The following is a 19263-nucleotide window of genomic DNA, read 5'->3' as shown; positions in this document are numbered from 1 at the left end:
ATATACGTACTATGTGTCAATGAAGTTTTATTAAACTGAATAGTGCCAAGGTATATGTAATCTTTGAGTCATTTCAACTAGATAGGAACGAACTAAGAATTGACAAGCGCCTACCATCGTACCTCAACGAGTTAACAGTGCCATTCTAATTAACTTTAGAGAGTGTCATTAACTAGAGAATACGAGGGTAAGGCGATAGTTGGTTTACCGCGTATTGTCTAATACGGGTGATACCACACTTACCACTGCTAATCGAATTTTACGTTTATATATTAGTATGAAATCTCCAACAGAAAATTTAAAAATTTTAGCTGAGTTTATATTAAAAGTATATAGTCCCATGTGGTTCTATATAAAAATAAATCCATTTTGTACATCTGGATCAAAACACCTTTGGAAGACCACACAATTTTCAAGGTATCTACCTGATAACTCAAAGCAAATTATTGACCCTGTAATTGAACGAAATGCGTATTTTGGATCGCTCGAAAATATACTTATATGTATGTTATTTGATGATCGCGAATACATCAGAAAAATAGCTGTATCAAAAATCATAGAAGCGCGAAAAAATAAAAAGGAAGCCACGATTCGACATTTTAAAATCCCACCATTGAATTTTAATGCTAATGACTACATCGAACTAATCAACTGGGAAAACAATCGAGTTACTGAGCCTCCAATTACATCAAAAATTGATCAAGAAATATTGAAACAGGTAAAATATAATGTTTTTTATTTATTCTTATAACATATTAACTTCGTTTTTTGTAATAGATTATTGACGGTCAATATAAGGAGAACCATTTTAGCATTTTTAGTTTTCCTTGTTATATTCAAGCTGTCGAAAGAAGTGTGAAACTTGTGACAGAAGCATCTATAGCTGTATGTGGACAAAATAGAAGGGACGGATTTATAAAATCAAGGATTGAATCTCGTAGAATTATGCCTCAGTTTCATTCAAAAAAAGATTTTAAATTAAGTTAAGTTTAGCTAGAGATTTGTATACTTATTTACAATATGATTAAATAGTTAAAATATGTGTATTCAACTCATAAATATCAATTATACTTAAATACAATTAAAACTACTGTTTTTTCGTAAAAGTTGTAATATTTTTTTAATAATTAAAAATAAGTAAGTCGTGGTACCTCTAAAATAGGTCGAATCATTTTCATTTTTTGTATACACTTAATTGAGTATAAACCACAACGTTTAAGTACTATTAGATTTCGAAAAAAAAAAAATTTTTACATTAATTTGATCCACCCCAGTGTATAAGGTCCATGGAATGAACACAATAGCGTATAAAATGTATACAGTAAGAAGTAATGTGAAAAGTTTGTTTTAAGGTTTTTATAAGATCAAGCCAAAACAGTGTTTACACGATCAGAATTTACTACTGTCTGTAGGTACGACAGTGCTATAAAAGAAAAATAAATTAGAGATTACTGAAATCAAAAATGTGTAAACCCTTACATATACAAATTATTGAATTTTTATTATTCGTCTTCATAAGAAGTTTCCTTTGGCTGACCGTTTACATTTTTTTCGTATTTCTTCGAGTATACATCGTCGATGAAATCTGGAATCGGTGGCACATAGTCTCTCTGGCCTTTTCTTACTACGTTCACACGTTCCATGTCATCGGAATCGTTTTCGTAATTCATCTCCTCGTAAGTGTCCATCTGAATTTCTGTAGAGAAGATGCGGTCTACAGTTTCCAAAGAGTCAGGCTGAATGAAGAACGATGACATGGTATTATATTATTATATTATTATATTATTATTATGCTAATCGAATTATTTCCGGCAAACTATTTACTTGTATTAAAGACAAAGCGTCGTTAGCCGATTCAGGTGTAACACTGCGTTCTACATCTGTTTTAATCACGTCTTGAGTAATCATTTCACGAGTCCGTTTGTAGTTGTATTCTTCGTCTTCATATTTCAACGAATATAAATCGTCGATGAAATCTGGAATCGGTGGCACATAGTCTCTCTGGCCTTTTCTCACTACGTTAACACGTTCCATGTCGTCGGAATCGTTTTCGTAATTAATTTCCTCGTAAGTGTCCATCCGAAATTCTTTGGAGAAGACGTGGTCTCCCGTTTCTAAAGAATCAGGTTTTATATTCGAAACCGCTTTATTGTATTTCCTCCAAGCCTTCTGAACGAAGAACAATTACACGATGTTATAACATTATAGTATTATTAGACTAATCAAGTTATTCCGGCAAACTATTTACTTGTATTAGAGTTGCAGCCTCGTTAGCAGATTCAGGCGTAACGCCGTATTTCTCAACCGTTTTGATCACGTCATGAGTAATCATTTCACGAGTCCATTCGTTATCTATGCACGAGGGGATTTTTACGTTATTCTCCTTGATCATTTCTTCCAAGTAATCGGCTACAATCGAGTACGCCGTGCACTTATCTTCGGGAGCATGACGCAGCACCTATAAATGTGCATCATATAATTTATAAGACTAAATAGATCCGTCCGTCGGTTTTTTTTAGAATAATATGTGTCTTCCGGAAAAAAACAGTTTCTCAATGTTTGATTCGACATTTAATAATAATAATAATAATGGTATTTAAGTGGTAAACATTATATTAATTGTCTCTAAAAGCAATAGGTATTATATTCAGTTTTAAACGATGGTAACCGTACACGTTTAGTTTCGTCTTTCATAATATGAAAACAAAAAGCGTTTTTGCGAAAAGAATTTTCTTTGTAATGAAGTAGGTAGGCTGTTTGGACATAACTAGTTTTAATACTAAAATATATAAAATTGTAATTGCATGTACAGGATAAACACACTTTTTGATATCACGTGGATGGCGTGTAATAAAAATAAGCTCAAGCTTAGGTTTAACAAAAATGTCCAAAACATCGTGCAAGAAAAATATAGAAGTGTTTATCTTTTATCTTCTAACTATATAAATGTGAAATGAAAATCTCTGTACAGGCTAAACTCTGAAACTACTTATCAGATCTTCTTGATTTTTTTTTAAACGAAAGAGTATTTCACGGAGAAGGTTTATATGAAAGAAAATTTTAGGGAAATCTACCAGAAAAGATAGAAATCTGGATGTCAAAAGTGGCGCCATCTGTCTAGAAAAAAATAAACTAAATAATAAAGTAAAAATGTAGTTTATTTTTGCAGCTGAAAATAATAATAGTGTAGAATATATTGGTTGCTATTGGTAAATCGGGCATGTATGCACCTCTGAGAAGAAAATAGACTAATTTAAAAAGGGTTAAATTTGGTTTTTTTTTATTCATCAGATTTTAGTACGCTTATGTTAGGATAGGATTTTGTATTAATTGATTATATTAATCTACCGTAGGTGGAATTAAGTAAAAGCGACAAGAGTTAAATCATACACTAACGTACAAACAGCACGGTGTCCGTCGTTAATTTTTAATAAATGTTGTCTTGGTATTTATTGAACATGCCTCGTATATACAGAGTGTATCTTATGTCATTGAACGCGGGGTTTTTTGACGATTATGGATCGATGACATGGAATTTCGTTAAAACAAAAAAAGACGTGTTTCTTTATTTTAACAGGATATTTTTTTTATAACAATTTAAAAATTTTTAAATACGCAGGTGTGCTAATAGCAAAATCAACTTTATTTTTCAAATGGTAACTACTATATTATTAATGGATTATGGTATAGCTTTTTTTTTTGAAAATGTTGATAGTCAAATCATCAATTTTGGTTCGCTAGTTTATTAACTATGGTCCTCTAGTAAGATCTGCATTAATACTTTTAATTTAAATAATTGGAATAGGTTTAATTTACAAGGTCTAAATATTCTTTTCTTATAACTAACTTTTATAACTTTAAATATAGGTAGGTATTGCATGCAAAATATGAATTTAGCAGTTGAAAAAATCTTTAAGAATTATTTAATAGTCGTAATTTAAAATAAACTATTTGCAAGATAATTAGATAAATAAACAATCTCAATATAGGTTTGTAAACCTAACTAGTTTCAGAAAAAAAATCACCTTGAGTGCCGTGGTCGACACGTAGTCGACAAATGTTATATGTATCTTTATGGTTGTATTATTTCATCGGTTATAGACGCACCGTTTGAATTTTTATATGTGGTTATTCGGTAGGATCTCGTGATTTCTCGTATATTTGGATTTTGCGTAGCTATTTTTAATGTATATTAATTATTTTTCCCCGTATTACAACGACAGCGCGGCGGTCCTATTTCCAATAATATAATAATATTATTTGTGTTGTCACTAATTGGCTGACAAAAATAATATTAGTTTATTTTAATAATATACAGGGTGTATTTTCATTAGATGTGTAATAACAATAAGTGAGTATTTATGTTCGCTGTATGGTACATCCTATATTCACATTTTGCATAGCGTTTATTAAACATTTATTTTGATACCTATTGGTTTATTACAAAACTATTATTACTAGGTACTGTAGATTATTAGTATAATGAATCAGTGTATTCAAAGTACGTTGATACAGGGTGCTTGTTTTTCGTTATTGGTTTCGTAGAAATAAATACAATTATTTTCATAACGTAAATAACATTATATAACTCGATTTCTTTGATAACTTTGTAAGATTATTGGTTGATATATTACCTTTTTTTATACAAAATAGACAATAATCCGGATCCATCGGGAACATCAAAATCACCTCCAATAAAAAAAAAACGACTTACTGATCAGGAAATTTTTAATTGTAAACCTTTTGTTATCTGATGAGATCAAAATCTTAGTTCTGATACCGATTTTGGTGAAGGTGACTCGGCCGACGACGATTTCGATTTTGAAGAAGCAGACAATGTTGTGGATGAAATGGTTTCTGATGACATAGATGACAATAATGTGAATGTTCTATATGATGCTGTTATTGAAGAGGTAAGTCCGTTACGTTTAGGAGAGGAAAATAGTGAAACTGGTACATTATCACCGTCATTATTCAGTTATTCTCTACCCACAATTCGGGATAGAGTAATAAGACAAAAAACATTACGTGTTCCGACTACAAACTATACTTGGTAAACAACTCGCCTAATTTAGACACCATAGATTTTCATGAAAATGTTGGGTTGAAAACAAATCCAGATGGAGACCAACCAATTGATATTTTTAATTTATTACTGACTAATGATTTTTTTGAGTTAGTCGTTAGAGAAACAAACAATTATGCAGCTGATTTATATATAAATAAGGTCAAGCGATAAATCCCGTATACCAAAATGGATAGACATAGATGTAAATGAACTCAAAATTTTTTTCGGCTTGCTTTTACACACAGGTACAATAAAAATGCATAAAATGTCGGACTATTGGAAAACCGACGAACAATTTAATTTGAACTGTTTTCGAGAAAAAATGAGTCGAAATAAGTACATGTTGATTATGCGAGCTTTACATTTTTGTAAAAATCCCGAAGATGGTTAAAAGGCACCCAGTCGCATATATAAGGTTGAAAAAGTTTTGGACTATTTCAATAAACGAATGCAAGATGTATATCAGCCTTCTAAAAATTTTATCATTAGACGAATCGATAGTACTTTGGCGGGGCCGTCTAATATTTCGACAATATATAAAAAATAAACGCCATAAATATGGCGTCTAGTTGTACATGTTAACTGACCATCAAAGATTTGTACAATAAATTATGATTTATTCTGGCCAAGGTACTAGTGTATTGCCCGGAGTTAGTCATACCGAATAAGTTGTAAACCAACTAATGAACAATTATTTGACAAAGGCTATTCATTATTTATGGATAACTACTACAACAGCGTTAAACTAGCTCATAAATTATTGCAAAGAAAAACATATTGTACCGGAACTCTACGCAGTAATAGGAAAGGTAATCCAAAAGAGGTAATAACAAGAAATCTCAAATCTAGAGAATCAGTTGGTAAGTATACAATGGATGGGATATGTGTTGTAAAATGGAAAGATAAGCTTGACGTTCTTAGCATAAGTTCAGAATTTAAGCATGAAATGGTAGAAACAGCGAAATCGACATGGTCAAAAAAAAATCAAACTTTTGCCAATTTTGGAGTATAATAAAAATGTCAGGTATCGATCGCCAAAATCAAATGATGTCATATTATCCGGCCGAACGTAAAACTTTACGTTGGTATAAAAAAATTGCATTTCATTTTTTACAAATATATTTATTAAATTCACCTATATTTTATTGCAAAAATATTAAAAAAATTAATTTATATGATTACCGGTTATCAGTTATAAAAGCTTTAGTTTCCAAAAAATCTGTCCCAGTACCACGACTTTTTAAATTCGAACCAGTAGTTCCTGACATAGGCGGCACTTGGTAGAAACCTATGTGGGTGCAAACGTTTATGGTAATAACATTCACAAATCCATAGGGAAGTTGCCCCCCAGTACCCCCTAATATATAACTATTGCTACAACAAATGTAGGTAAAAAAATTTATTTATTAATAACTATTCCAATTGGGTCTCTGTATTTCAAATATGTACATGAATATGTAAAAATATTATTAAAAAACAACTTTTTATTTTGACATAAATAATAATGAAAAAAAAAATTAACTGTGTTACATAATTACTAGGTATTTGTCAACTTCACTACTTCAGTGTCAAACGACGACCTCTTATTGAAGCCTCAGCATCAAACTTGTCAATTATATTATCAAAATCTATAGGGTATTCTTTTTGTATGTATAAGATTGCTAAACTGCTCAATCGCTCTTGACTCATTGTGACTCTTAAATATGTTTTTAATTTCCGTAAAGCTGAGAAACTTCGTTCATTAGATGCAGTGTTTGTAGGAATAGTTAAAAAAATCTTTAATATATTTGTATAATTTGGGAATCCTGTCTGAATATCTGAAGATCTAATATAATTTATTTTTTTTATAATTGTATCACATTCATGATTTAAAAATAATCTATTTACTATTTTTATCTCACTTGATAAATCATTTGATTCTATTTTGTATGTATTACAAACTTCCTCTATTGACTGATTAGTAGGGTTTTTATTAAATAAGACATTATTCATAGAATTTAACAAACTTAAATCATTTTCTTTAAATTTACTCTTCATGCACATCATTACTGTATCTATAATTCCAAAAAATACATTTATACGAAAATGATCTTGAACAGTCTGTATAGTTTGTTTTTTGCCACCACCTAATTTTAATGGTACTGATTTAATGCGTGGTAGGTTAGGCTCACTAAAACCATTATTTTTTGAAACAATAGTAGCCTTTTCCCATACTTTCTGAAAATTGTCATCTGTTCTCAATTCTTCAAAATGTCTTATAGTTTCTTTTACCATTTGACTTACTAGGCCATAATTTAATGTTGATGATTGCAAATATTTGGATAGGACATTTGTTTTTAATAATACATCTTCCAGTAAAATTAGAGAAAATATAAATTCAAATGTTTGAATGCTTTTTAATAAAGCAGCCGCATCAGATCCAAATTCTCTATCACTTTCTGCTATTTCAGCCAATGTATCAACTATCGCAGTTAAATTATGGAACACTGATCTTAAGGCTTCATAACGGCAACTCCAGCGTGTATCACATAATAATAACTTAACTTACTCATAACATCATCTGTTTTTTTTTTGAAGAAATCCATTATAGTAACCTTATTATGGTTAGGGTTAAAGTAGGCTTTTCTTTTGCCTTCATCCATAATTATAATAGGTTATAGCCTGTAGGTAAGGGTGGTCGACAGTCGTAGACCGTAGTCAAAACACTCAAAACTTTAATAATTTATTTAAAAATTAAAACAGTAAAACAGTATTAAAATGATAAGTTATTCACCGGTTTTGGTAGCTTCACTATGATAATATAATCATGAAGACAATCTTCACTATGATAATATAATCATGAAGACAATATGATCTATTTTGAACCATATCGCTATCTAGTGACGAATTAGCTTACTGCATTATTTAATTATTATTATTATTAGTATTTTAACATTTAATCACGGACTCCGTATAATTAATTAATTATTTAATTAACTAATTAATTGAGTAATCAGATATAAAATATTGAAATGATCCATGGTTATTTTTTAATATCAAAATTACATTATATCAGTATAATTGTTAACAATAAAATAATTAAAATATTTTTACTGTTGTGATTGTCTGTGTGTGGGTGCAAAATGATACTTTTGCCCCCCCCCAGAAAAATTGTCGTGGGTGCAACTGCACCCTCATGCCCCCCCCTAGTTGCCGCCTATGGTTCCTGAGATAGGCACGTTCAAACAAACAAACTCTACAGCTTTATATATTAGTATATTATTATTATATATATCCCCCTAATATATAAAGCAGAGACCCGTGAGGCGCTCCTTCGGCGATTTTTTGTACTAGCGTAAGAGACAGCTAATGAAAAAATTCGATGGTCGATTTCCCAGGTCTCTGCTTTGTAATATATTTATTAGAAAAAAAAGGTATATTTACGAAGAACTTTGTATTTATATTTAAAGATAAAAACTAATATATTTTATATTTTTACTGATTAGTTTATTTATTAATCTATTAATATAAATAATTTAATTTATGTATCAATTTCTTCAGATTTTTCATCTTTACCCCCCTTGAGGACTTCCTGCGTCCTCACTCGGACCTTATTCGCGTTCCCTCTAAATTTACAGGCCGCGCGCGGCCGTACTTTGTTCCCGGCGGGCCCTCCTCCGCGGCGGAGATAACATGCAAACCGAGTGCCGCCGTCGCGCGTGTTTATCGATAATTTTTTGGAAAAGTCGAGTTTTACCACTTTACTTTGCGTAGGTATTACTATATACAGGTCTAAATACATGCGTCGAAAAGTTCGATTTTTTTATTGATATATTTACATGTTTTTTTTTTGATTTAATAAACTGCGTTATTATTATATTATAATATTTGACTGCCTTTTGTCCTTTTGCGTACTCGGTCACGCCGTGGCTTCCTTATATTGGTATTTATATATTTGATTTGGCATAAATAAACACGATATAGCCACTGTATCGGTCTGTACGTTGGTACATGTATATATTATAATTAGGGCTCTCGATCTGGTACGTGTATTGATATACACGTGTATACGTAGTCCGTGCCTTAAATAGTAAAATGTATGAATACCCGTGTATTTAATTACACGTGTTTTTGAAGTTCGTGTACACGTGTATTAAAATTGTATCTACCCGTGTATTAAAATTACCCGTGTGTTTAAGGTCCAGTAGTTTTTATAAACTTAAAATAAATAATATTTTGTATTTATAATTTGGAAATATTGTAGATTATCTGTATAGTGTAATAAAATTTAATGTCAGATAAGATACGTCTGATACAGCGGTCCTCGACAACGGGCAATCGGCCGTTGTTTAATCGCAGTAAAACTGTACCGTACCTATGTAACGTACGCGTTGTATAAAATATAAATTGCACATTATTTTGAGTGACTTTTATTTCATTTGTGTGTTGTACAAAATTATATGAAATTTTTGTTCACGTATGTATTTATTGTAATTGTTTCATTAATTTATAAAATGAGTAATAAATGTAAAAGTTGGGTGTGGCTGTACGCTAAACGTCAAGGCGATAAAGTTTATTGTGATTTGTGTTCAGAAAATGAAAATAATGAATTTTGTTGTATTAGTGGAACAACAGGATCTTTGGGTAGACATTTGAAAACTATACATGGTATAAAACCACTCACCACTGTAACACGAAGGTACCTATGTACTTAATAATTAATGTACATATTAACATATAAACCACTTAAAGAATTTAAAATTGTTAAGGGTTTTAATTAGAAAAAATCTCTATTTTTCGTGAAAATAATAGTGTCCGGTAAAATTAATGTTTAAACGCGTATAAAAATAAATCTGAAGAACGATTTTTGAAATCTTTTCAGAACTAATAGATTGATACTAATACTAATAGAAATTAGTACAAATTATTATACACATTTATTCATATGTGTAAGATTATATTACATTTTTAAAAGTTTCTACTGAAAATTTAAAATTTATTTCGAAAATAACTTTGAGAAAACATGGAATTTCTAACATTTTGGAAGTTCTACTTTTAGCTTAAAAATAGTTAAATTTGTTTGAAACTTTCATCAAGTCTGTACATTAGTACGGTTAACGTTTTTTGAAAATTTCTTGTTCGTAATACCATTACTTTTGTATTTACGACTGATGCTAAAAACGATTTGTACGAAAACTTCGTATCTAAAATCGTTAAAAAAATTAAATAAATCATTAAGTGTACAATATTTAATAATAATCTTATATTTGTAATCAGGAAAAGGGCCTAGTTTATTTACTGGCCCGGTGGTCCTTTGCATAATATTTATTAAACAATTTCAATTATTTGAACTTTCTGCACCAACCCTAACTCGGTGTGGTCCTAATTAGTTTAAATAATCGAGTTTCTACACTATTAATATTTCAAAACTTTATGTCAAATATTAAAAATTTGAAATAAACTTTAACAAAACAAGGTGTGGACAAATTAAAAATAGGTACATTTTTTATATTTTTCAATAATAAAGGGTTGCTTCTGGTCGTGAGCTGGATAATGCCGATACCTTAACCAGTTCAACTATGACTTCAAGTTCTTCAGAAGTACAAAGTTCGGAAATTGGTGCACCAATACCTAGAAAACGATGACGAACTTATAAGAATCAGGAAGACGATCGAATTTGCAACTCCCATAAAACAGAGCAGATACATCAAGCATTAGCAAAAATGATAGCCTTGAATCAAATGCCCCTATCTTTTTGTTAAAGTGTAGGATTTATACAGTTTATGATAGTTGACGAACCTAACTACAAAATTTGCAAGGAAGGAGCAATAAAATCAAGATTGAAAGCATTAAAATCATCAGTAAAAGAAAAAATTCAAAAAAACTTGAGAGATTCTATAAGTATAGCTTGTACATCTCACTGTTGGTCATCGATTATGCTCAACAAAGCTATATTACAGTTAGGGCTTATATAATTGATAATCAATGGTGCCCAAAGTCGTATACATTTACTACACATGAAATGGAGGAATCTCATAGTGCCGTAAACCTTGCTCACCAATTAAAAAATACATTTGATAAATGGGAAATTAAAACAAAAATTATGGCTGTCGTTACAGATAACGCAAGAAATATAATAATATCAGAATGCTTAGCGGTGCTGCACGTGGAAAGCTCTGTACCTACGTATTATTTTATTAGGTCGTAAAGTTAAATCTTCACACGCTTTTCTTTTACACCTACCTTGAACGTCCAGTAAGTTTAAACTTTCTTCAGTTTCCGGATCATGGGTATGGCTGTCTTTAATTTCGGTTAACTTCGTTTTTGAACTATTGGTTTTGACATACGCACTACAGGTTTTTTTTACACAACGACAACTTATATCTCCAGAAACAAGGGTTCTAGTTCTACTCACGTGATATTTAAAATAATGAAAAACTAAACAAAGTTTTTGTTTACTTGAAGTAGTTATATAAAATTCCATTCTAGTAGTACTCACTATTCATGTACTGATGCAACTGACACATAAAATACATCTGATAAATGCATTTGTATATAATATAATCTTTATCGATTGGGATTTTACAATTTTGATTAGCACGACTAACGACAAAATATTATTATCTTTATCGATTTGGATATTGGTTTCGACTAGTTTGGGAAACGATCAAATATTATTTTAGATTATATAGTTACACGCCAATATACTCAATAAATGGCAACGTTGCACGATTTTCACCTAATCTGAATCGGGTGCATATGGGCCATGATTTGGGGCGCAAATGGGTTGCGCCGCAAAATTTTTTACCTGAAAATCGACGACTTGTTTGCGCACGACGAAATCAGTCATTTACCTGAAAATAGATCACTCGTTTGCGCACAACTACATCACATTCACACACATGTACTGCAGTACAAATTATTAAATATTTTATAGCAATATTATCTTATAAGTGTAGATTATATCATTTTGGATTTTCTAAACTACTTTTAGGATAGTTTTAGTATGTATGGTTCAGTTTTAGTACAGTTGTGGCTAGTGTGTTGGACGACGTAAACTATTTAATATGGACGTAAAAATTTCTAATATTTTTGAAACTCGGCGAGGAAAACGATGTTTTAATATTGACAATTATAAATTTAGTGAGTATCGTGTTTTAATGAATGGAAATTTTAATTTTAGATGTACTAATAAAAATATCCTGCGAGTGTTATTGTTAATAAATTAAATAAAATAATAAAAGTAACCAATTCTCATAATCATGAAGAGTATAATAATCGAACAATGACAAGAGAAATAATCAGAAGTACTGTTAAACGTAGTGCAGAAAACGATTTGTATATAAAACCAAACAAATTAATACGCCGTGAGTTACGAAATACAGAGAATTTTACAACAAATTTAGAACACAGTGATGTTAAATTGCAACAAAGGTCAATGTATGAAACTAGAAAAAAAAAAATATCCAAATTTACCAAAATCTCTTGAAGACGCAAGAAATCAACTGATCAACATGCAAAATGACATTTAATACCAAGGTAATACATTTTGTTTTCTCAGTGATGATAAAAACATATTTATATTTACTTGTCAAAAAAATTTGGAATTACTTAAATATTCTGAACACGTGTTTGGGGATGGAACTTTTTCATTTGCCCCTAATCGTTTTGTCCAACATTATACGATCCACGTTTTTCAAAATAATTTTTACGTACCCGTAGCTTATTGTTTTTTACGTAACAAGCATACAAATACTTACATACAAATGTGGCAATCACTAAACAATATATGCTTAGAAATAACGGGGATAGAAATTAATTTAATCAATTTTCATGCTGATTTTGAAAAGGCAGCGCATAATGCGGTATTGCAAAATTTTCCTCGAAATTGTTGGTTGTACCTTTCATTTAGGATAAAATTGGTTCAGGCAAATACAACAAAATAAAATATTATTATCTGAGTACTTGAAAGATTCGGAAATTGGAATGAAGATGGATGAAGTATTTTTATGGTTTAAGTTATTTACCACCAAATGAAGTTTCAGATAGCTTTACAGATCTTATGGCGGTAGCACCTGGTACTGCAGTTAGTTTTATATTCTCAGATTATATTTTAGAAAATTATATTGACTAATAGAAATTTTCTACCAATCTTATGGGCTTATGAACCAAATGGTAATTCCAAGACGACGAATAGTGCAGAAAGTTTCCATAAACATTATAATAGCCAATTTTATACACCACATCCACACATACATCAAGTCATTGATATACTCATTCAAATTGAGGCGTGTAGAACCATATCGGCTCAATCCACAAAAAATCAAATTGCGTTTTATTTCAAAATATGCTGCAGAATTATATTTTATTTCAGTGCAAAATTGGCCCAACCCTAAAAAAAAAATTTATTCCCTAGATAGCAGCACATACTTCGTTTTGTTATCAACATTTTAATAATAACTTTGGGGCAAAAATGACCCAACCCAATGATAGATGAATAGGCCGTTTTGATTTCTAAATTTAACTCAGTGATTGTGGAATAAGTTATTATTGTATTTGATTTTATTTTTATGATAGTGTTGGCTGATAATAATAAAACTATTTACTATCAATAAAGTTGTTTTACGCACTAATTACTACTACATTAGTCTTAAATTAACAAAATTCAACAGTTTTATAATATTAATTATTACCAAATATGAACACAGAAGAAATTAATGATGTTCTCCAAACTGGTAAGTGAAATTTATATACCTATATAAATAAATAAATTATTTTAATGAATTATTGTAAACAGACTCTGAAATGGAATTTTCCGAGGATTCTAGTTCAGATTATGTACCACCCAACATTGCTAATCGATCATATGCCAGTGATTCAAGTTTATATGATATTTTACCACCCAACTCTCCTAATCGATCAAATGTCAGTGATTCAAATTCAGATGATAATAATATACCATGTCTTCCAAAAAAGCGTTCAAGAAATGTACATCTTTGGAAAAAAAATGTTAGAAAAGCTAAGAAGATTCGCGGAGAAGCAGTGCTACAGAAAAAGTAAATAGTGCAAAAACGTTTGAACCAATAATTTGTAAGTGTTCTAAAAAATACCACAACTTTATATCAGATAATAAACAAAAAGAAATCCACAATACATTTTATGATTTGAGTAATTATGATTTACAAACTTCTTTTTTATTTGGTCTTATTAAAGTAATTAATAAAAAGAGAACATATAAAGGAACTGTGAATAGCGAAAAAAGGTCATTTTCTAGAGAATACTATTTACCCATGGGTGATGGAATTGAATTAAAAGTGTGCAAGATGTTTTTTAAAGAGTTATTTTCAATATCTGATGGTAGAATTACAAGACTTTTGATACCCAAACTTGTTGGAGGTACTCCACCCCTAGACAAAAGAGGTAAACACTCTGGCAACAGAACAAATTACATACAAATTAATAAAGTTAAAGATTTTATAAATAAATTTCCTAGCTATGAGTCACACTATTCAAGGCTAAAAAATTTAAATAGGAAATATTTGTCCCCAAATTTAAATTTGAAAATAATTTATAATCTTTATAAAAGTGAAGTCTCAGAGCCAGTTTCTTTTTATGTTTTCCAAGATGTGTTTAACAAACAGTTTAACTTACATTTTCATGCGCCAGTATCAGATAGTTGCAAAAAGTGTGATTCTTTTAATATGAAACTTAAATTTTTAACTAATGATGATGAAAAATCTATTATTGAAAATGAAAAACAGTTACATCACAGGAAGGCTGAAAAAGCCAGAGAAGGTATGAAATTAGATGCTTCAGAAGCCAAACTAAACAATAATATTACATGCATTGCATTTGATTTAATGAAGACATTAGCGACTCCCATTGTTTCCACTGGAATTTGTTATTACAAAAGACAGTTATGGACTTATTGTCTTGTTATCCATGATCTTGCAACTGATAATGCAACCATGTATGTTTGGGATGAATCTATAGGTTCCAGAGGTCCTCAAGAAATTGATTCTTGCATTTTACATTATGTAAAAAATTTTGTAACTTCGACTAAACTTGTAATGTATTCAGATCAATGTGGCGGTCAAAACCGCAACATAAAAATGGCTACTTTATGTAATTATATTGTTGCTAGTACATCATTTAATGTAGAGGAAATTGACCACAAGTTCTTACTTAGTGGTCATTCATATTTGCCCTGTGATCAAGATTTCGGATTAATTGAAAAAGAAAAGAAATTCCACCCAGATGTACATTTACCGAATGACTGGATAACAGTCATACTATCTGCAAGAAAAAAAAACCATTTAAAGTTGTCAACATGACTTCAAATGATTTATATTCAACAAAGTCATTAGAGAGACAGATAACCAATAGAAAAACTGATCTAAATAAGGAGAAAGTGCAATGGCTAAAAATTCAATGGTTAAATTACAAAAAAGAACAACCGTTTAACTTTAATTACAAGTATTCTAATGATACAGATTACCCTTTTTATTGCAATTATATTGGAAAAAGAAACTCTGACGTTCAAAAATACACAGAAAATTTAGATCTTTTATACCCAAATGGTCATATTATAAGTCAATTAAAAAAAAAGATTTGATTGAACTTCTCCCATTTATCCCACCCATAAAACACCAGTTTTATTTTGATCTCAAAACAGATAGAAATGATGATGACGGTTATCCATTTATTGAAAATGAAGATGTAGAAAGTGAAGAACTATAAGTAACAAATTGAAATGTTAATGTTATTACTTTTGAAGTTGATATTGTTTTTTTTATTATTTTTTATTAATTTCAGACCAAAAAAATAAGGCTGATTAGTGATTATTTTCTTGTATTATTAATTTATTACTAAACCTAGGATATGGTTTTGATTGTTTTTGTTTCTTAAAGATATTTTTATTATGTTTGATTATTAATAAGTAACAAATTTAAATAATGTTAATGTTATTACTTTTGAAGTTGATATTGTTTTTTATTATTTTTTATTAATTTCAGACCAAAAAAATAAGGCTGATTAGTGATTATTTTCTTGTATTATTAATTTATTACTAAACCTAGGATATGGTTTTGAACAGTTTTTGATTTTTGCAGTTGTCTTATTATGTTTAATTAATAATGTTTATTAAACTATCAATTAGTAAGCAATTTATGTTAATGTTATAATTTTGAAATTAAAATTCTACCTACCTACCTATTTTATTTTAACACAAATAAAATGGCTGATTATTTGTTGTGTATTATATAGGTATGCATTATTAAACCTATTAGATTATCTAGATTATCAATATAATATATCATTTTGGATTATGCAGTTAGTGTAATTGAGTTTATATTATATTTCAAATAATTTAGATTTTAGAAAATTATAATTTTATGTTTTATGAGATGGGCCACTCCACAAATTTATAATTTATTCAATATTTTCTAAAACAAAAAGTGGCCCAACCCACATTAAATCTTAAACAAATTGAAGATTATGATGGTTCTATACATGGTTGAAAAGGCATTAATTAACTTATATTTATGTAACTACATAAGTTTTATTTGAGTTAATAATAAAAAAAAAAAAAAATATTAAAAAAAAAAAACGTTGATTGCCTATGTTGTATAATTTCACTTTTGAGGGTTAGGCCGATATGGTTCTACACACCTCAATTCAAAGTGAAACAGATTTAAAAATTAACTCAATACAAAACAGTGTAATGAATTATAAAAGAAAGGAAACTGTACATAAAGAAGAATACTTACAAGATATGTGGAATAAATATAAAAATAAAACTATCGACCGCTTAACTTATATGAAAAATATTGGAAATAAATTTAATTTAAAATAATAATAATAACCCGGGCTAGCACGTCGAACCGCAATGGGCCTTGTCCGTTCGCAAAGAGACGAATTTCTCATAATATAACCTTCATATATACAACCAAGGGAAGTTCCAATGATCTCTTCACAAAGAACAAATTCTATAGGGGCTGGTGGTGTGATCGCGTCAATTGTATATACGAAAACGAAATGGGTGGGAAAACCCACTCGGGACATGGTCCATCTGGTTTATAAGACGTTTGGCGTGTCTACAAGTCCGCAATTATTTATGAGCTGATTACGTAACGTGTGTGTAATGTACTCACCTCTCGAGCGACGACCATCATAAGGTCCAGCAATCCGTCTGGGATTTTGACTGTCACTCGTTGGCCGTTCGTTATCGTCGGGGGACAAGAGGTTCCGTTCATTTCTACAAATTATATAAAATATTGAGACGAATATTTCGAGTATCGTTGTAAATATAAATAATATATATAAATACTGTGACGTGTCGTCACGGTATTTAATCGTACGGGAGAACATATATAATAATAATAATAACAATAATGATAATATAACGACGACAACGATGACATAATAATAATAATAAATGACAGTAAAATATATTTCGTACAACTAATGTGCTCTACAAACACCATTTGATGATTAAGAGGTGATTCATGGTTGAAAATATGAAAAATGAAAAACGCATGCGACACTCGTTTGATACTCAGGGCTCTGAAGTCTGAACCATTCCATTACATGCCATGACTATATAGTCAGCACCGACAATCCACGCGGGTACAAAATAACGCGAGCGTGGCTGTGAAAGAGGTTGTGTAGACTGTAGAGAATGCTCTGTTAAGCTGCGTTTAAAAAAAAAAACAGTTTTTTGTTCACCCTGAAAAGTTGGGAAAACTGAGATTGGCTATGATGGTTCTTAGGTGACGACATATGAATTCTGAATATTGCTTGTACTTTGCGAGCGTATTTAACTCGGCGAGTTTACTTGCAAAGTTTGTACGATGTACGATGTTTGTAATTATGTCGCTCCTACACGACTCGTGTGCTCGCCGAGTATTCGTCAATCGTATATACTTTGCTCGTCATCGCCATTGCTCCTACACGACTCGAGCCTACTCTTCTCGCCGCCACCGTTTCGCCGACGGGAATTCAAAATTTCACCTATTATGTCTACAACCCTGCAGTGGCGGAACTAGGGGGGGGGGGTCTAAGCCACTGATTATGATTTAAAAAAAATGTTTTTTAAGGCAGAATGTAGCCCCTTCTTCCTCTATCCCATCAAAATGTGCACCCTAGTTGCGCCTATGTTTCAACCATGTTTGAGACCATTATTTATATACATCATTTAAATATGAAATAATTATTATATTTTATACCTAAAAGAGGGTGCAAATAAGATTAATTTGTCTGGTACAGTATGTCTCAAAAATTATAAACGGCACGCCCGCCTGTACCGCGGCTCTACAAAAAAACGGTCCCCTGGGCTGGTGTGACACATATTACTATGTCCCCGAAAGCCGTGTACACTTTTGAACTATGAACGTCTTATAGATAATTTTCCTGGCTTTCCGAATATATAGGTTTAATGCGTCGCCACCTTCCGGAACACGGTCGGGAAAATTATAAACGTCACGCCCGCTTGTACCGCGGCTCTACAAAAAAACGGTCCCCTGGGCTGGTCTGACGCATATTATGAATTTCACGGCGCCATCTTGTGGTTGACGGTCATACAAATGTTGGGTGCCTTGAACATAATAAAACGCAACCGCGCATACAATGACTGTTATCAATAACTGTCCGAGAAAATAGTCCCCTAGCTTTGGTCCCCCAACTTCACACACGTTTTTGTCCCAAGGGCCTTTTATGTTTCGAATTAAAAACCAATTCAACAGACTATCATTACGAGATGAATGGTGATACGTTTTACGAGTGGTTTGTACGTACTCTACCTTTATTAAAAGAAAACGCCGTCATTGTTATGGACAATTCTTCCTATCACTCCGTGAAGAAATGTCAAATGCCAACCATGAGTTGGAAAAAACAGAAAATAATAGATTGGCTTGAGAGTAAATGTGAGATCGTGACCCATCCAATAATCAAAATTGAGTTAATGAAAAAAGTGCGAACACTGAAAAAACAATACGATAAATACGTGATTGACGAATATGCAAAAGAAAATCAAAAACTCGTATTGCGATTACCACTGCGAGCTAAATCCAATTGAGCTCGCGTGGTCCTCCGTAAAAAATTATGTCCGGACGCACAACAATACTTTTAAATTAAAGGACGTACTGGAACTATTAAAAAAAGGGGTGGACCATGTAACACCAGAAATGTGGACTAATTTTGTTGGACATGTCGTAAAA

The 19263-nt window shown here is 30.9% G+C and overlaps 1 protein-coding gene and 1 pseudogene across 1 annotated transcript; one reads left to right on the top strand and one right to left on the bottom strand.

Annotated features, from left to right (window-relative positions):
* Positions 1-1502: 1502 nt before the first annotated feature.
* LOC132934367 (uncharacterized) lies at positions 1503-17301 on the bottom strand. The gene is made up of 4 exons (XM_061000672.1): positions 17200-17301; positions 2249-2458; positions 1825-2169; positions 1503-1736 (listed from the first exon to the last, which is right to left on the bottom strand). The coding sequence occupies exons 1-4, from the start codon at positions 17299-17301 to the stop codon at positions 1503-1505; spliced, it is 891 nt and encodes a 296-aa protein (XP_060856655.1).
* On the top strand, positions 12814-13443 carry LOC132936198 (uncharacterized; annotated as a pseudogene).
* Positions 17302-19263: the final 1962 nt, after the last annotated feature.

The sequence above is a fragment of the Metopolophium dirhodum genome, chromosome 1 (assembly GCF_019925205.1).
Source record: "Metopolophium dirhodum isolate CAU chromosome 1, ASM1992520v1, whole genome shotgun sequence".
NCBI classification, from domain to species: Eukaryota; Metazoa; Arthropoda; class Insecta; order Hemiptera; family Aphididae; genus Metopolophium; species Metopolophium dirhodum.
Note: the sequence above shows the minus strand (reverse complement) of the source record. Positions and strands in the feature narration are given on the sequence as shown.

What these genes read in the sequence shown, in the direction of transcription:
- LOC132934367 (XM_061000672.1), bottom strand. Translation starts at nt 17,301, where the DNA reads ATGAACGGAACCTCTTGTCCCCCGACGATAACGAACGGCCAACGAGTG. An exon ending in AGGCTGCAACTCTAATACAA is followed by an intron (nt 2,170 to 2,248) that starts GTAAATAGTTTG and finishes TTCTTCGTTCAG; the next exon opens with AAGGCTTGGAGGAAATACAA. An exon ending in ACGCTTTGTCTTTAATACAA is followed by an intron (nt 1,737 to 1,824) that starts GTAAATAGTTTG and finishes TTCTTCATTCAG; the next exon opens with CCTGACTCTTTGGAAACTGT.